Here is a 20,109-nt window from a genome sequence, read left to right as displayed (position 1 = left end):
TCAAGTTGTCGCCTCATTTTATTTAACCGTCACCAACGGAATTGAATCTCAGCATAAAAAATAAAAAAAACTGAAATAAAAATCAGTCACATGGCAGGCATAAAGTAATTACAATCAAAACGTACCGACAGTGATTGTACACAACCTATAGTGGTGGGAAAAATATAACTATAGTCACAGTTTGCATACAAAAACAATAATAAATAATGAATATACAATCTTTAAACACTTTCGGGGCTGCTAATTAACCAACAGTGTCGCGTACACAAAGTATTGCACGGTGAGGTTGGGGGGGAGGGGGGGGTGACGTGGCCGTCAAATTTGCGTTAGCTTAGCACGGGCAGCAACAATGGCGGTAATGGCAAAGACGGGAACGCAGGAAACGCGGCGGGAGATCAATACAGATTAGCGGGCGGTGATGAGGAGGAGGATGTTTTGCTCCATTTCGGGGGGGCCGCCTTCATCGCCATCATCATTGTGGTCACTTCCTGTAATTGTGCTCCTACTTAGTGTGTGTGTGTGTATGTTGTGTGAGTAAATGGGTCACATGGTAAGAAAACAACATCCAGTGTTTAACGACCAACTTGTGTTTCTTCTTGATCAGCTAAGCCGATCCTTTCATGTTCTCGTGAGGAGCAGTTTGGGAAGTTTTGGAAAATTCCACTCACCCGAAGCCGGTTACACTTAGCAACATGAAATTTGGTCGCCACGTCTGTCATGAGACCCACAGAAAAAGTGTCAAAGGAATGCTCCAAATGAAAGGAAAATGGTATTCCAGTAGTGACAACTTGGCCTGCTCGCTGATCAAATTGGAAGCACATATGCTCGACATGGCTAAATGCTAAAATGTAAAGATTGATCGTTGCATGTGGGTGGAGCATGGCGGCAAAGTTTTACGATTTGAACACTGGTTCGGTAGGACACCTCAGATGTTTTTCAAATTTTTAGCCCGCAAAGCTAATTCGATCTAGCCTCGTTGAATTCGGTAAGCATGTCTATCATGAGCAGAAACAGAATTTTGCAAAGGCCTTGCCCTAAAGGAAATGGAAGCCTACCAGGGGTCCATGAAAAAAACCGACTCTGAAAGAGTTTGTCTGATTGCTGCCAAAATTGAAGCACACTTGAACCATATGTGATGCAAAGTTTATAAAAAGTCCTGTTTCATCATCATTTCAGTGGTGCACTGCAGAATTTGGGGAAAATTCCACTTCGGAAACTGCTCGCTCATCAAACATGAAATTGGGTATCCACTGCATAATTAAATTGGGCTAAAATTGTTATGTGGGTAGTAAAGTTTAATGCCGTGCCATAAAACAGAAAACAGAGGCAATAAAGTCTGCGACAACACTTTGCGTGATACATTTCCCACACTGAAGAGATTTATAGGTGGCACCCGTTTGTGGCTGGAAATACAAGCTGCACTTGGGCTTTACTGGTGGTGTGCCCACATTTCCGCACATCGTGGCCCCCGAAAATATGTAAAAGTCTCAATTTCTATTTCCCCTTGATGACGTTCAAGTTTCTCTTTTTGGCGCAAGTAGAAATAAGCCCGTCTATTTGCAGTACGCTATTCACAAATGGACCTATTCCCATCCCCCCACCCCCTGTGGAACCTATCCTTTGCTAATTGCAGGAAACTCACCTTTTTGTGCTTTTGATGCTCTAAGATGACAAAATGGCGGCAAAGCCCGGGCTGATAGGAAAGTAGTACTTGGTGTAAAGTTAGTCTGTTCAAGTGATACAGCTCAACCGAGAGATGTCAGGGAGGAGCTAAGTTTAGCCTGGGTCGACAGTGGAAGTCACGAGTCTTCATTGCCTGTGCGTGTACATATCTGGCGTGATTGTGAATCATTTAAGAGTAATATGAGATGAGAAGAAGAGTTTGAAATAGTATTAACGTGTTGTGAGATTATAGTGGGTGGTATAGTGATGGTTAAAACAATTAGTACGGGTAATTATAAGCATTTGGGGGCATCGGTTACAAGTTTTTAGTTATTCGCAGTAAGTCTCAGTTCCTATCCCCGACGGGGTTGCACTGTGTCTAGAGAACAAAGGGTGAAGAATACAGGAGCAGAAGTATTATTAGTACAAACCTAAGTCCAATGAAGTTGGGAAGTTGTGTTGTATCAACAAACAAAAACAGAGCACAATGGTTTGCAAATCATGTTCAACCTACGGTATATTTAATTGTATACGCTCCAAAGACGAGATGATCAACTTTGTTTTTGGCAAATAATCATTACCTTAGAATTTTATGGCTGCGACCCCCCAGACTGTTGAACGGGGGTGGAGGTGGGGTTGTATTTTACGATTCAAAATGAGCCATGCATTTTCAATGGGAGGCAGGTCTGGACTGCAGGCATGTCAGTGTAGTACCGGCACTCTTATTTGGAAGCCACACCTTGCACATAGTGGTTTGGAATTGTCATGCTGAAATAAGTGGGGGGCATCAACGAAAAAGACAACAATATTTTCCTCCAAAACCTGTATGTGCCTTTGCGCATGAATGGTGCCTTCACAGATGTGTAAGTTAGCTACGCCATTGGTAGTAACACAGCCTCATACCAGAAGAGATGCTGGCTTTTGAACTTTGCACACAAAAACAGCCTGGATGGTTTCTTTGCCTCCCGGAAGGACACGACATCTCAAATTTCCCAAAACAATTTGAAAAGTGGAATCGTCAGACCACAGAACAATTTTTAGTCCATCTTCAATGAGCTCGGGACCAGAGAAGCCAGAGGCGTTTCCGGGTGTTGTTGATAAATGGCTTTTGCTTTGATAAACGGGTTTTGCTTTGCAAAGTTCTAAATTGCACTTTCGGATGTGGCGCCGAACTCTATTTACTGGGGTTGGTTTTCTGAAGTATTCCTGAGCCCATGTGATGCTATCCCTTACACAGAGATGATTTTTTATTTATTTTTTTTTTGGATGCAGCGTGAGGGAATCAGTCAGTGTTTGTTTTCGGCCTTACCGCTGACATGCAATGATTTCTCCAGATTCTCTAAAACTTTTGATTGGCCGTATATGAAGAAAACCCGCAAATTCCTTGCAACTGTACATTGAGAAATATTGTCCTTAAACTTTTTTCACTATTTTCTCAGCCAATGGGTCACAAAGAGGCGAACCTCGCCCCATCTTTGCTCGTGAAGAACGGAGCAGTTCATGGAAGCTCCTTTGATACCCAATCATGGCACCCGCCTGTTCCCAGTTCGCGTATTCACCGGTAGGATGTTCCAAACAGGTGTTTGATGAGCATTCCTCAACTTTCTCAGTCTTTTTTGCCACCTGTGCCAGCTTTCTTTGGAAGGTGTTGCAGCCATCAAATTCTAAGTTAATGATTGTTTGAGAAAAACACCAAAGTTTATCTGCTTGAACATTAAATCTCTTGTCTTTGTAGTGTATTCAATTAAATATAGGTTGAACATTTGATTTCTATAGAACACAATGTCCGAACTTCATTGGAATTAATTGGCTTTGTCCAAAAAGAAAAAAAAAAATGTTTTGTGTAAAAATAGTCCCAGCTCTTAAAAAAAATGCAAGAAAAGAAGAGCAGATTGTGGTCAGTTGCCGCTTAAAATGAGCTCGATCTCCTCCAGCCTTTTCAAAGCGGCAGCACGCTTCTGCTCGATGTCGCTTGTCTGCTCGGCGGATTTGGCCGCAGTCCGTCTGTCGGGCTGGCCGGCGTCCAGCTCTGATTGATCAGGTTCTGCGGAGGATTTCCTCGCATTCTTCTCGCCTCGGGGACTCCGCCTTTCCTCCTCCGCCGTTGTCGGCTTTTCCTCCTCCGCTAGGGGCTGCCCGGCCGCGCTCATAGCCGCCATCTTGCCCCTGACGATGTTCAGATGGCGCCGGACGTACTCCTCGTGCGGCGCCAGTGCCAGCGTCTCCTCCAGGCAACGCTCAGCCCGGGGCAGGTCACGCTCCTCAAAGTAGACCACACAGAGGTTGTGTTTGCCCTGCACGTTGCCCGGGTCCATCTGCAGAATGCGCTGGAAGCAGGCCTTGGCGCCAGCCGTGTCCTTCTTGTGGTTCATGAGGATGTCGCCTTTGAGGATTAGGCCCTTGATGTGCTCCGGATGGTGGTGCAGCAGTTCATCCAGCACGGGTAGCGCCTCCACCTCGCGGCGCGACTGCGAGTAGAGCAGCGCCAAGTTGAAGAGTGCCGAGCGGAAGCCCGACTGCAGCGCGATGGCCTTGTGCATCCAGCGCTCCGCCGCCACATTTTCCTCGGCGTCCATGGCGAGCATGCCCAAGTTGAAGTAGCCATTTGCGTCATCCGGCTCCTCCTCCACGTAAGCCAGGAAGCGGCGGTTGGCCTCGGGCCAGAACTTGGGTTCACCTGATGAGCGGGGGGTGGGAGGGAGGAAAAGGAGGCATTGGCCATAGTGTTATGCTGTGCGACGTTAACTTCCGAGTGACCCGACTTGAAAAGTTTGAGTTATGAGCTGTCGCTTGGTGGATTTTGTGCTTTGTGCTGTGAGCACACAAGCATCAAAACACTCGTGCTCAAGTTAAGAGGGAGGGAGATAGAAAAGGAAAGCCACAAGTGTTGTGAAGTGTCACAATAACATTTTGAGTTCAAAAACTATATGTGCTTCAAGGCACCTCGATACTGAAACCATGCCAAAAAATAAAAAGTAAAAAAATGTTTTTAAAAAACGTAACCAAAAAAAAAAACAAAACAAAAAAAAAAAAACTGTAAAACGCTATGGAATCATAGCTGGCAGCTAAATAACTTATTTTGTATTAATTCTGAAAATGAAAAGGATAGTAATGTGAATACTTTTGATAAAATCATATTTGGAATATTTTTTAATACTGTAGAATAAAAGATGAACCTTTTTTACAGGCATATGAAAAAATTACGACCCCTTTGAACAAAATATTTGTCCAAGATAAATCTTGTTTTTATTTATTTCTGGAAATAAAAGTGATTTAACTGTATTTAGACAAATATATATATATATGTATATATATATACATATATATATGTATATATATATATATATATACATATATATATATTCCCCCCCCCACCATAAACAAAAAATATGAACAAAAATGTGCATTTTAAATCACTTGCAGACTGAGGGATTAGTATCGTTGAGATTTGTGACTGCATATGAAATTGACCAAATTCGGCCATAGAAGGTTTGGGGCTTGATAGCAGCGATGTGATTTCAATGACATTTTTTTCCATGTCAAACCAAATGTGTTTAGTTCACAGCAATGAAAGTAATAATAATAAGAAGAAGAAGAAAAAGAAGAAGAAGAAGAACTAAATAAATCAAAACAAAAAAACACATTGTGACATGATTTCTGAAAGGGAGTGTGTGTGTGTATGTGTGTGTGTGTGTGTGTGTGTGTGTGTGTGTGTGTGTGTGTGTCTTTTCTTCCATAAGTTATGTCACAACTAGTTTGTACAAATAAAGGCTTCTCCTATCTGTAGTGGAGTAAATCATCAGCCCTCAGAAGCAGATCTGGCCAAGAATGAGCGTGAGAAAGCCATTTTCAGTGAGCTACTAAAACGTGACGAGTACGCCAGCAACCTTACACTGAACTTCCATTTGTCATGCGACTTGTCATCCAAGGTAGCGAGCGCTAAACAATGCTAACAATAGGCCGGTTGACCGCGTTCCAATTGTAGTTATGAGTGTTCTGACAAACATGCAAAGGAAAGGAACCCTTCCAGAAGGTGTTCAATTTATTTGCAGCATGCAAATGTTTCGGATGGACAAAAGTAGCACTCTGGAGGAATGTCTTCTCCCTCCCGAGAGAAAAAAACAACACGAGCTGTCTTTCACAAAAAGTTTTTTTTTTAAATAAGACATTCATAAAAAAAATTTTAAAAATAATAAAAATCCAAGAAAAAGTATTTTTGAGAAAACAAGTCATTGCCATTTTTACAAAGAATATGTTAAAGTATTTTTTAAAAGGAGAAAATCCCCCAAAAAGGTAAGGAGAAAAAAACAAATATTTTTGCATTATAATTTTTCTTTCTTTTTTCTTTTTTTAACCAAAGAAACATGATGTTTTTTTGTTAATGTTTTGATTTTGTCTTGGATAAAAATCTTTTCACAAGTGACTTTTCTAGTAAAGAAAGAGGTCAGTCTTACAAGGTCGCATCATTCCTTAAAAAGCATTTTTAGGAGAAAAGTCATTTTGTATGAAGTGTTTTTTTTTCCCCTTGCCTTGTGAAAATCAAGTGGTATTTTCTTTGGAGACAACACCCAAGTCAACTTATGAGGAAAAGTGCTAAATCATTGAGGGAAAAAAATCAAATGTCTGAATGTTCAAGAATAAAGCCATCCTGTCTGTATTAATGTTCTGTCAGAGAGGGTAAGATGCAGCTGTTTAAGTGACAGCTTTGACGGATGAGTGTGCAAACTGCAGGTGAGAGTGGCGGCGAGAAAAAAAATCAAGCCTTTCATCTTCATGACTCATCCCCCTTTGTTGCAGCTGCTTGAATACAATTCAACAGTCATAATCCTTCCTTAGCCTGTGTAAGCCTACATTAGTCCGCCACCGCTGTACAATGCAGTACAGTTTACAGAAAGCACTGCCATTCAAAGGGCTTAAAGAGCAATCAATGTTATTTTTCTATTTTTTTATGCGTGTGTCAGTCAAACGAGAAAAGCCAGAGATCTGACGGTGCACCCAGAGTTCATTCGCGCTCGTTCCGCATTATTACTGTCAACGCCCTGATCGCCTTGGCAGGCCACAGGTGGTGCCGCCTGCTGGTTTTTCTGGTATGGAAGCATGGTTTGGAGGGAAAATACTACAACTACTTTTTTCTGCTGTATGGACGTTGTCATATGGGCCTCTCGTGCTGTTATTAAAGGACTCCGGCAAAGCTCAGTTTAGTTATTTGTTTATGTTTGAAGTGCCTGTCAGCAGCTGAATAGTCAGAAAAAATATGGATGGTTGCAGAAAAAAAAAAAGTAACCAGGAGCAGGAACCAGTCTATTATACTGTATATGTGTGTGTGTGTGTGTGTGTGTGTGTGTGTGTGTGTATCATATACATAGATAGATAGATACACACACAAACACAAAATTGATATCCTTACAAGATTAAAGATTGTTTTCAAGACACTTGTTAAAATAATCAGTTTACTTTTTCTATTTAAATTGTAACTTGACTCTCATAACCTGTAACTTCGATCTCATGGGGGTTTTTTCCTACAAAATAAGACAGATAATGATTTTTCAAATGAAGATATTATTTCCACGAGATTACGTGAGCACCAAGGAACCCAATGGAAATAAGCCTACGACTGTACGGAGCCATTTCTTTTTCATGCAAGACATGTATAGGAAAGTGTTGTTGAACAAACTAAACTACACTCAACTAAACTAGTAAAATCCATTGAGGCATAGGCATTGGTGTGGTACCGGGAAATAAAAGAAAAGCTCTCACCTGACTCCTGCATGAGGAGAGCGGAATTGAAGAGCGCCAGCTTGTGGCGTGGGCTGAGTTGCAGCGCCTGCTCAAAGTTGCGCAGCGCCTCTGACGGCTCCTTCATCTCGATGTGCACAATGGCCAGGTTGTACCACAGGTCGGCGTTGGCTCGGTCCAGCTCCAGCGCGCGCAAGTATGCGTCGCGTGCCTCGGTCAGCTTGTTCATTTTCAACAGCAGCTCCCCTCTGCCGGCAAACGCATCACACACATTTCATTCGCAACAACAAATAAAAAAAAAAAAACAAAAACTTTTTTTTTCCTCTGAAAGTTGAATTTGTCAAAAAGAAAAAAAGTGCATTATTTTTCAATCTTACAGGAATAAAGTTATATATTTCTAAGGGTTTTTTTTTTGTTTTGTTTTTTTTAAAGAAAGTCTTTTTTCGGGCAATCGCTTTCTGGAGGAAATGAGGTCATTTTAACTTTAGCAGAAAGTCCTGTTCCGAGAGAGAAAACAATGAACAAGAACTAAGACAAACATTTCCAAGAACTTGTTGACATCTTTTTTAAGGGGAAGAAAAACATTTGGGGTGAACTCCAATTAAAGAAAGACAAATCTACACCTCCATCAAACAGACACCACCACTGTTTGACGCAGTTTTGTTCCATAACAACATTTGAGTAGAAGAAAATGGAGGCCACCCCATCTGCAAAGACTTGCCTGCTTATGTACGCTTGCTTGAAGTCAGGCCTCATACTGATGGCCTGTCGATAAAGCTGGTCGGCTTCCTCCAGCCGGGACTCGTTTGCACGAATCAGATTGGCCAAGTTAATGTAGACGTTGAGATGGTTGGGGGCCACGCGCGTGGCATACTTCTTACCGGGAATAATCTACCGAGACAAGCACAGTCAAAGTTTCAGTCAAGTTACGTGACGAGCTAGGCTTACCTTCAGCTCGCTTACCTGCGGCATGAGGGACTTGGCAACTAAATAGGCATCTTCAGCCTCTTTGGCCTTGTTCAAGTTCTTGTAGGTTCTCCCGACGTTCATGTGGGCGCCAATGTCATCTGGGATGGTCAGGATAAATTCACATTAAATTGGAGAGGAAATTTCTTGGAATAATTCGCAAGGATTGAAATCGGACTTCTTTCCAAATGTGAATACAAATCTGACACTGTAGATGAGCCTCCCAATGCGAGTGCAGGAGAAACACACAGATGGGTTCAAAATACACAACCTGCTCACGCGTACACACTGGCGTCTGCTCAAGCAGCATCAAAAACATAAATGAATGAATGAATGAATGAATGATACACAATTGGAGTTTGCATATTCTACCCGTGCCTGCGTGGCTTTTCTCCGGGTACTCCGGTTTCCTCCCACATTCCAAAAACATGCATGGTAGGTTAGTGGAACATACTCAAATGGCCCTTGGTGTGATTGCGGATGTGAATGGTTGTTGGTCTATGTCTGCCGTGCGATTGGCTGGCAACCAGTTCAGGTTGCACTCCGCCTACTGTCTAAAGACACCTAGGATAGGCTGCAGCACATCGGCGACACTCATGAGGATAAGCGGCTCGGATTAATGGATGGATGGTCAGTGAACATCAAAGAAAAGAAACTGAGGCACTAAATCAGAATAGGGCCGCTGCTTTATAAAGCCAACCAACGAAGAGCGCCCTGAAACCCCACGATACCAGTTTTGATACAGGACATCATGTCTATAATGTTGGGGTTCCAAGGACTTATGATCAAAACTGAAGAGGAAGTCAACTGTTTTGGTTTGATGCAGCCCTTTTGGGTGAATTAACTCATTCATGGCCAGGCAGGAGGCCGAGGGGAAGACCAAATAGGTTCGTGTCAGCTCTGAAGGTAAGGTTTATGGATGTCGTGAAAGAGGACATGAAGGTAGCTGGTGTGAGAGAAGAGGATGCACAAAACAGGGTTAGATGGAGGCAACTAATTCGCTGTGGCGACCCCTGCAGGGAAAAGCCGAAAGGAAAAGAAGAAGAAGAAGAAGAATGGCCCCTGGACAAAAAGTTTCACCCATCAACACAATATTGGGTGCACATGTCTATCATAACAGGAGATGAAAAAATTTCAAGGACTTGTACCTGAAACAGGAAGTGGGCTATTTTTGTTTGGAGCTGCTCATCGTGGCGAATTCAAGGGACGTGAAATAAATGGACCCAATTGGAGACAAGTACCCTACACAGATGAATACTGATGGTTTTTTTTTAATCCCTGGGCCTGAAACAGGAAGTGGGCTATTTTTGTTTGAAGCTGTTAATCATGGCGAAATCACGGGTCGTGAAATAAATGGACCCAGTTGGAGACAAGTACCTTACACAGATGAATACTTATGGGGTTTTTTTATTTTATTTTATCCCCACTTGTGTCAAAACAGACAGACTTACCAGGCTGCACGGAAGTGGCCTGCAGAAAATAGCGCAGCGCTCTGCCATAATCGTTCTGGTTCTCCAGCGCGTGGCCGACATTGTTCCACAGCTTGGCGTTGTTCTTATTCACCTGCGAAAACCGCCGCCCAAAAACAAAACACTTTGCTCAATAAAGAAGCGAGGCGGCATTGTCGCCCTCCCTCCTCACCTTCAGAGCTGACATGAACAAAGTATATTCCGACTCCCAATCCCAGTTCCTGTTGAAGGTCTTCACTGCGTGCGTTGTCAGCAGCACGCCGATCATCAGCCAGGAAATTTTCTTCAGGTACCTTCATAATAAGGAATATAAGTCGTGATTAATGAGGGGAAGCTTCCCTTCTGCTCAAGGTATAAATGACATTAACAACAAGCATGTTTTTCGAATACGGGGAAGATGGGAAGAAGCCAGAATACCTGTACAAAAGCCACATAAGCACCAGGAGGAGCCGGAGCTTCGAACCAAAAGCATACAACCAGTGTATTCTGTGCGACCTCTCAGTTAGTTTCCCAGAGGGATATATATATTTTAAAAAGCTTTTATAATGTTTTTTCTTTCATGGAAATGTTCCACGTACAAGAGAAAAGTGCACTATTATCTGGAATACAGTAGGTCCGCTTTCCAAACCAGATCAGGCAATTTGAGGTTTCCTTGCCACGGCTCTTGCTCCCTTCATTCCAGACAACAGAGGACTTAAATGATGGAATGCACTTCAAATTAGGGGAAAAAAGTTAAATATGGTCAGCTCAATGTCTTTCTTTCAAGTCATTTGATCACGTCCGCCACGCTCCACATGTGCTAAAAGCTCACATGCTCTGTATGACCTTTCCGAATATAGATATGGATTATACAGCGCCATGAAAAAGTGTTTGTCCCGTTTTGTTCTCTATTTACAGGGAAGGGTCCGAGAGGATCTTTTCGGATGGCCTGTCACGATGGATAAACTCATCAATCTTTGCGAAGATTGAAGGAACTAAAGGAGCATGACTTTTTTGGGGGGGTTTAAAAAAAAAAAAAAGCACTTTCAGAGCAAAACGACCGATAGTCTTCATGTCGCAACTTCATGCAGCGTCTCTGCTCACCCTTTGTGCGAGACGACCTTGAATCCGTGCGCTACCAGCACGCAGAAACCCATGCTGGGGACATACAGGACCCTCTCAGCCACGACAAACCCCACCGGGAAGAAAAGGTTGGATGCAGGAATGAAGGGCAGGACGATCAGAGACAATGCCTGGAAGGAGACAGGAGAGGATGTCTGAAAAAAAGGGCTGCTTCGTTCAATGAGGCACGCTATCGATGTATTTTGCTGTATTTTGATGCTCCATCTCTTGATTGAAACATGATGCAACATTTACAAAATAAGCGCTTTGCGCATCCGAGTCCCCACTAAAGGTTGTCTTTTGCTCTTATTTGTGGTCTGTAAAAATGTCACGGCTTGTTGCGCAATACAAGTTTGATTTCATTTCAGCATGCCTCCAAAAAAATAACCCATTTATGTAACCAGCTAAGGTGAAACACGAGGGCTCGACTGCGGATGCGGGAGAAATGTTTTTGGGATGCGTCAATGTGATGATGTTGAGAGGACCGGAGAATAAAAGATACGTTAAAGGGATTGTCACCAAGAAATAAGGTTCACAGAGTACAAAAACTAAAACATTTCGCTGCTCCGAGGGCACACAGAACAAACACTATGATGCAAGCAAGTGAGCCCAAGTGGAACTCCAGTCGTCGCTAAAGAATGTGTTTGCTCTTCATGCAAATCATCTTTAAAATTAAACTTGGCGGAAGAAAACAAAACTAAACAAAACAAAAAAAAGACAAAAAAAAAAAAAACACAATCCCCATACAATGTGCGAATGAATTCGCCTCACCATGACGACCGTCTTAGCAGAGCTGCGTGAGCAGGTGATGCTGCGGTACGCCAGCAGGCCCAGGAGGACGTAGAAGAGCAGCGTGGCCAGGTTGCGCTGGTCCAGCGCAGACTCCACCAAGGGAATGGTGCCCATGGTCCAGTCGCAGCACAACTCGGACGGGTTGAGCAACAACCACGCGTTGACGGGCAGCAGGTAGTTGAAGGTCAGCTGGCGGGTTGGCGTCGGACTGACGGCTGCCGGGTTGTCAAATCTGAAAAAGATGCGCGTGTTGTGAGCCCGTTTCAGACAAAGATCCTGAAAACTATCCTGCATCAGAAGACACCCAAGTGAATTTGACACACAACGCAGCAAAGCAGGAAATTGACACATTTTTGTTCATCTTTCACTCTGTGATGCGACATCCCGCAACAAGTACTGCCTTAATTCTTCTCTTTAAAAACAGACATCCAAAATTTTAACATTAAAAAAAAAAATCTAACTTTTATCCCATTGTGACAGAGAGCCCAGCTAAGTCAAAATTTGACAAGCAGTCATTTTAGGGTCTTGCTGCCAATGTTAAAGCACATAGACTGGAAAGATTGGCGTTTTCATTAGGTGCATGTGGGCAAAGCATGGCAGGCAAATTTGACGACTTGCCAGAAGACGGGAACCCACATGTGACTCTACCAGCCTCTAAGAACGTGTTTTGGCGACCGCTGCGTTTATCCTAATCCTGCCCTCTTAACTCAAGTTCCTGTGTTATGGCTCGCACGGCTTATTCCGGGAATTCTAGCCCCCCGAGAAGCCAAAGACAAGTTTGAGGATTATAGGCTTAGCACTTGTGGGGCTAATTGTTGAGGAATTTTATCTGTGAGATGGCCGGTTCGATGGCTGGCAAAGGAGCAGACAAACTTTTGAATCATCAACAAGATAGGACAGACGGGGAGGCAGCAACATGAGGGATGACATTTAAGACGATTACAAAGAACCACTTCCCAAAGTTGTTGCTGTGGTACGTGCCGTGTTTTCGTTGCAGAATGAAGAGTCGTGGGGAGCCCTTCATTCTTTCATCCGCATACCGAACAACGCGAGGGAACCGAACAATTTGCACACAAATTACAGTCTGCAACTTACATTCACCCACCTGTTGATTACTTGGCACATATACCAACTCATTGCAGTCGAAGAACAGCGGCCAGCGATGTTCTTATTAGAATTTTTGTTTTATTTTTTTTTTTTAATATGTATCTGCCGAGGTCACTCACAGAGGCATGTCACAATAACGGTCTTGAGAACAATATAACTATCATGATAAACAATAGCGATGTTTTTTTTTATGCTACTGCTGTTGTAATAGAGCATCTTAAATGGGACTAGATCCTTTTTTTAAAGAATAAATAACTTAATTCTCAAGAACATTGGCATGGAAATGGAGAACAAAAAAAATATCTTAGATCAAAAATATGGAAGTATAACAGACCAAGGCTCTGTTTTCAAAAATTGACCTTGGGCCATTGTCAAAGACTGGGAAGCATTTTAAAACGGCACACGCGAGCTATGATAGTGATGTTTCTGCACTTCACACGCTACAAAAGTGCATACCTACCTCCCTGTGTTAGATCTCCCACAAAGCAGGCGGCGATTTTCTTTTCATAACTCAGTCTTGTCTTGTATCCAGCTTATTTTTCAGTTTTGTCCATGTTAGGGTACGTTATGGCTGTTGCTCATCATGGCATGCGCATGTGTGCATGTGTATATGCGTGCGAAAGTGTTTTTGCGCGCATGTGCGGCAATGGGTTGATTGCAGGTTGGCTGCTTGAAAAGTCGCTCTTGGGTCAAAAAAGGTCGGGCACCCCTGACTTACAATACAGATAATATCCCATTTAATAACGTGGAGACCAGCGGCTATTAGTCCGAAGCAGCTAATGTCTTCGTTTTTATGGCTAAATTTAGTTGCGGCTTTTGATCATGCGTGGTTTATAGTCAGGAAATTACAGTGCTCAGGCTCACAAATTGGTGCCAGTCTGGAGTCCTATAATGTGAAACATGCCTTGGCTCAAAAAGAATGCAAAACACCGAGTTTAGAGTACAGCTTACCTGGTGAAGACGGGTAACTGCGACTGGATGACCTGGACACGCACTATGACGAGCAGCAGCGTGCTGATGACCAGCACGATGAGCTTCAGCAACATCTGGAGGACGGCATACGGGAAGGCGCCCTTACCCCGTAAAGCTTGCCTCAGCGTGTCCAGCAGCACCGGTAAGGTGAACTGGGAGAGCAGAGTTCATTTTGGGTTTTAAAAAATGGCTTTGTTGCACCCTCTACACATTTTTTAACAAATCAGCCCTGGTTGAACATTTCGCCATGATCTTCCAAAAGGTGGAGGAACATGTCACAGCCCAAGACCTACAAAAATGTCTCTGGAGACCTCCACTAAACTCAAAAGGAAGTCGGCCATTTTTAATTTCCTTTCAAATTTTGCCTCATTTTTGGCCTTTAATAGAAGTTCTATTTTATCAAAATAGCTTTTAATCCAATTGCAAATCTAATGTACCAGATTCCCAACGAGCCAGTACCCCAATGTTGCCAGTGCTGCGAGAGCCCTTTATATCCAGTAATTGAATTTCATTAAAAAAAAAAAAGTACTTTAAAATGTCATTAAATAAATACTGATACCATAAAAATCTATTAAGTCAATAAATATGCAACTGATAAAATGCTCCAATTCATTTTTTTAAAAGTTGGACAGATTACAAAAAAAAAAATCCAAAATAGGAATAACATTTCTATTTCGGTAATAAAAATGTACTTAATGGCTTTCACACACAAAATCCATCTCCATAGGAACTTGATTGATGGTCGATGGGTCCCTTACCCCTTGTGCCACAAACACCTCGTACACGCAGCAGATGCCGACGACGGTAATTCCCTGCTCTTTGCACAGTGTCGCTGCCGCCACCAGCGCAACGGTCAGAGCGATGGGAGCCCACACTAAACGCCAAGAATACACAACAAGGTTGGAAGGAAGTGAGCACTGAGCAAAGACGTAGACTACTGTAATAGGCGCCGACTGGCCAGCTGCCACGCGTGCTGTCCAAGTCCGTGGTTTGGGTCTGAGAATGATAAACTTCTGATCTGGGATTTTTTTTTTTTTTGGATTTCTATAATGTAGCAAGATTATTACCGGTACATAAACGCACCAAATTAACTGATCATAGCCAAGATACAGTAGACATAATCTGCCTGTTTTGACATTGCAGCTTCTGGGCCTTTACATTTCACAGAACTTTCTGACAACAATTGATTTAACATTCTCCTAAATTGAGTTACGACCTTGGTCACAGAACAAATTAATCTCCTCGGACAATGTACCACGGAATTTAACAGTGGCAAGTGTCACACTAATGTAAAAGCGTGTCAACTGCTGTAGGCTATGTTATTTTAAGAAAAAAATAAAAATTAAAAAATCATATGAAAACCTCTCGCCCTTTGAAGACACCTCATGACAGATGTGTTATAACGCGGGAACAGAAAGAAAAAAGAAAAAGAAAAAAAAACGGGAGAAAAAAAAAACCCTCACCTATGGAGTGGTCTGCGCCAGTCGATTTGGTGTAAGCCAAGAAAGCAGCTAGGAGGAAGATTGACGACAGGAGTTCAGCTCTGCCAACCACACCGGTCACCTGGTTGGAGTGGATGGGTTTAAAAAAAAAAAAAAAAAAAAACGGGAAAAAAAAAAAAACCGGGAGAAAAAAAAAACCCTCACCTATGGAGGGGTCTGCGCCAGTCGAGTTGGCGTAAGCCAAGAAAGCAGCTAGGAGGAAGATTGACGACAGGAGTTCAGCTCTGCCAACCACACCGGTCACCTGGTTGGAGGGGATGGGTTTAAAAAAAAAAAAAAACGGGAAAAAAAAAAAAACCGGGAGAAAAAAAAAACCCTCACCTATGGAGGGGTCTGCGCCAGTCGAGTTGGCGTAAGCCAAGAAAGCAGCTAGGAGGAAGATTGACGACAGGAGTTCAGCTCTGCCAACCACACCGGTCACCTGGTTGGAGGGGATGGGTTTAAAAAAAAAAAAAAATTAAACATGAACACACATTAAATAAAAATCACAAGAGGCAAAATTTAGTCATATTAGTTTTTGTGTTGGTACAGTGACAACAATCTGTAGAACTATTTTCCCAAAGTAAGTTAGCCTGCGGGGGGGCAGGCCAGCCCCAACCGGGTGCCAGTCAGAAGCCAGGATATTTCAGGAAGGTTGGATTTGGAAGTCCCATCCAAAACGGATGCCAAAACAGTGGATGTAAGAAGTCTTAATTAAACATTTGGAAAAGGACCATCCAACATGAGGGAGGAGTGAGTCTCAGATAAGACTTCACACACCTGCATTGCGGCTTTCTGCAATTCCCCTTCACACGGGGAACCTCCCACCTTTTCGAACCATTCTACATCTGTACCGCTCCAACAGAAAAGCGACATGGGAAAACGGTTGAAAATGATCATGCTTTTTTTACAGCCTGTGTGAAAGCCTCTTTCACACAGATCCCGCCAAATTTCAACAAAACGTGGCAAGAGGACTGAGTGCCGAGTGTCAAACTTCACGCCTAATTTCCCGGCTATTTCCTTTCACAGGAGCAACACATGTTGCCTTCGGCCCCTTGTTCCATTCCTTGTACCTTTCACGTAGGCACAGCCATGTGTTAATAAGATGACTTGGACTGGCAGTTTGAAAGGATGGGCTTCAAAGCTGCCTGTTTGGGCAAACACACGTTGGCTATTAAAAAATAAAAAAACAAAACGTAATATAAAAGGAATGCTTCACTTAGGGGGGTAGACTGGAAAAAAAAATCCCCACATGAAATATGACGATAAGAAATATGAAAACAGCTCTTCAGGGCTGCTTCATGAGACGCCATGTGGACACATCAAAGCCTCCGGGGTGAGTCACAAGACACCTCTTGTTAAGGGTGAAGCAAGCACACACGAAAAACAAATATGAGGGACACCCTGTCTGACAACAAGGTGGGACATTTGCACAAACTTTTAGTGCCCTCATGTGGACGTAACAATGTGCAGAAGGGGACACATGACATGAAAAATGACAAAGATTCCATGCTTTTTAAGACAGTGGAAATGGTCCTAAAAGGCCTGGGAAAATGTGTTCTTGGACAGACATTTTTGTGACTTCGTACTTGGTTTCAGTCCATTTTCTCTCCTAAAAATGGCAAGATTCAAAGCAAGTTTTCCCTTTTGTTTTGTCAACAACCTTTTCAAAAGAGAGAGCTACGTCTTGAGGATTGATCGACGCAACACTTGAAATGTGTTCAAATGACCTTGAACGATATATATTTAATAGTCAATGAAATTCAGCAATGAAAAGGCACTGAGCATGTGAATGATTTCTCATATTTGATAACAAGATCAGAATCAATATGCAAGACTTTGCTTCTGTACATTTCTCATTTTGTCATATTTCTATTTTTCCGATTTGGATTCAATTGTCATTTGGTCTGCCTTGTTACTGCCAAACTCATCGAAAGCCCAATAATAAGATTGGCTGAGAAAAAAAACATATCACAGAGAATGACGCACAATGCAGCCATTGTGCATGCGCTTACCACAAGGAACAAGTCATCTTTAGAAGGTAGATGCTTAACAGTGATAACCATCTCACTGAAAGTTTGTCAAGCAAAATGGTTGGCATTGAAAGCCAGATCTTTCATTTGTCTGTGTACGCCAGTCAATGAAGCACAGGATCAATTCCGAGTCCTGGTTGCTGGGTAGTGGGGTGACAACAGACCACACAACTTTTCAGGTTAACAATCACTCTCGTGTTAAAAGGGTGAACTGAGGGCTGTAGTTTCGGAATGCTAGCAGAATTTGAGCCTTATGTTCAACCAGCTTGTAAGAAACCAAAGACAACAAACATTAAGGCAACAACATTACAGCCAAGGGCAATGGACATATAATGGAAAATGTACCATTTAAGCGCCTTGTGCGCAAATATTTGGGTTTCCAGAGTGCCTGCGCAACCATCAAGTGTGACCCTGCAGCAAGTTACCCAGCTAATAAGCTTTCGCGAAAGCTTGAACAACAGTGCAAGCAAACACAATCCATTCACAAATTGTGGCGTCAATCGCCGGGCGGTGTCTCGCAGTCTTAGTACAACCGTGTTCGCCATTGCTTCCCCGCCGCTCGCAACTTCGCTTCGGCCGTTTCTGTCCAATACCATGGCAACCAAGCACAACAATAAAAGGGGACTTTTGTGAGGCGTCCCGTCAATTTTGGAGAAATTTTAAGACTTTTAAGTGCATGTTATGGTCGTGAAAATAAAGTAGGTCAGGTAAATTCAGGAATCATGAACCGCGACAAAGCAGGAGAGGATACAATAACTAACATGATCACAGTGATCGACATATGAAGCTTCATGAAGCAATTGTGAGTTTAGACTCCTCTAGATAGGACACTTGGTTTAAAAATGCTGTGGAAAGAATGCATTTCAATTGCAGTAACATTTGCCTTGAAACCAAGAGCACCATCTAGAGTAAGACAAAATATCACAAGTGCTTCATGAAAAATGGGAGCGCAGAGAACCACTCACCGCTTCTGTGTGGATGGGGTGCACGGCAAATAGCAGCGCCGCCACCAGGCCGGAGGTGCGGTCCAGGAAGAGGCGGCACACACGCAGGAAAAGCAGGCAGGTTGCGGCATGTAGGGCAACATTAAGCAGGTGGTAGGAGGCTGGGCTCAGCTCGCTCAGCAGATAGTTGAGGCGGAAGGTGAGCACCGTAAGCGGCCGGTAGGACTTGTGGCTACGTTCCTGGAATGGGAGTAAGAAAGACGGGATTCATTTTTGTGTCATTTACATTTCAACAAATCAAAGTATCACTCTGCAAAAACTGAGACTCAGGTGCCTTCATAGGCAGAGTACTTTTGTTTTAATTTACCTTCATGTCAGGTTGGGTCATATAGGCTGAAAGACAATATCATTTTTTTTTCTCACCAAAATCCAATTTCTGGTTTGAATTGATTTTCCCCTACTTCGCTTCCAGATAAAGCCACGGACAATGACATTTTCGGTCAGAGAACAGGTGGAAGCTGACGTACCTCTGCCATAGGCGTACCCCAAAAGTCATTGAGAAAGAGATTCTTCAATGACGTGGTGGGCCGCAGGTCCTTGTTGTCGAGGATGGCCGAGACATCGTCAAACACGAAGCCGCACGACAGGCTGTTCCAGTAGCACGCCAACACCAGGCCAGTAAGCAGCAGCGCCTCTTTCCACGACACGACAGCCATTGTGCAGCGATGCCGTCATGGATCGCTGTGCAAGAAAAAAAAGGTGATTTAGGATGGATGGTTAATCAATTTTAGCAATTATTTTGAGTTTAGTGTTCATTTTTCTTCAATGCAAATTTTTTTGTGGCTTGTAGACCACTGCTTGCACTCACAACATGGCTGCGAAAATAGGAACTAGCTTAAAAAAAGTGCAATCAGTGTTGCAAACTTAGTGACCATGACCAACTTTACATTCCTGCTGAGGAACAAAAAACACAAGCTGAACCATTTTAACATTGTTTTGTATATGAATAGAAAGCAGGCCTCAGGTAACGACTGATTGTGGCCCACTTGTTTTCTGGGTTTGGACGTTCGCAAGTTGAGTCATTTTCAGTCTCCTGTAAGTGGCAAATTGGCCACTCAAGATGGATAAGAATGGGTGGCTTTTTTTCTGCTTAACTTATATTCCACGAACACAACATTTGGAATGTAGAGGAAGCCGAAAGTAGATGGAGAAACCCCAAGCCAGCACATGGATCCCAGAATCAAACCCAGAACCTCAAAACTGTAGCAGCAGCCTCATCAATAATAAAGACAGCAAAAACAGTACACGCAGAATTTGGGCACATCTTCCTCAAAATCAATATATTGTTAGGATAGTCAAGTTTTAAAACCACTATTTGGAGTTGTCAGTCGTGTCATGCAACCGGAAACCTAACAGTTGACTTCAAACCCAAAAGCAGGGTGTAACTACCGCTATTGTGGACCCCTTCGGACAGGTTTGGGTTTTAGATTAGGTTTTCCAACCAACCATATTTTCATCGCACATTCTGTCTTGCTAATTTTTCACAAAAAGCAGTTTAATGTCAACTAGCCAACAACAGCTCGAATGAGTTAATAGTTTCGCAGCTAATAGTAGTTAGCCGCGAAGCACGAGAAGTAGCGAGCTGTGATCCTGTAAAGTTCCATCATAAGTAGCAATTCGTGTCAACACGTACCGTGTTCTCTAGAGGATAGGGATGCAGTGTAAAACGTGAAGGGAAACGACAAAAATTTGCTGAATGGAAACAAACAACGACAAAAGTGGGTACACGATCCAGCAAGCAGTATTCAAGTTATGCGCACGCGCCAGCAAGAATCGGTTTGACACG

General features: G+C 43.0%; 1 protein-coding gene across 1 annotated transcript; it reads right to left on the bottom strand.

Moving 5' to 3' along the window:
• tmtc3 (transmembrane O-mannosyltransferase targeting cadherins 3) lies at positions 1 to 20,088 on the bottom strand. Its single transcript, XM_019894793.1, has 14 exons — positions 19,957 to 20,088; positions 18,791 to 19,004; positions 18,285 to 18,503; positions 15,269 to 15,368; positions 14,564 to 14,679; positions 13,785 to 13,957; positions 11,706 to 11,958; positions 10,917 to 11,065; positions 10,006 to 10,126; positions 9,816 to 9,927; positions 8,362 to 8,465; positions 8,120 to 8,289; positions 7,420 to 7,646; positions 1 to 4,339 (listed from the first exon to the last, which is right to left on the bottom strand). Exons 2-14 carry the CDS (start codon positions 18,977 to 18,979, stop codon positions 3,561 to 3,563), a joined length of 2,712 nt encoding a protein of 903 aa, XP_019750352.1. The 5' UTR covers positions 18,980 to 19,004; positions 19,957 to 20,088; the 3' UTR covers positions 1 to 3,560.
• Between the last annotated feature and the right edge of the window lie 21 nt (positions 20,089 to 20,109).

Source organism: Hippocampus comes, unplaced genomic scaffold, assembly GCF_001891065.2.
Source record: "Hippocampus comes isolate QL1 unplaced genomic scaffold, H_comes_QL1_v1.1 scaffold319, whole genome shotgun sequence".
Lineage (NCBI taxonomy): Eukaryota > Metazoa > Chordata > Actinopteri > Syngnathiformes > Syngnathidae > Hippocampus > Hippocampus comes.
Note: the sequence above shows the minus strand (reverse complement) of the source record. Positions and strands in the feature narration are given on the sequence as shown.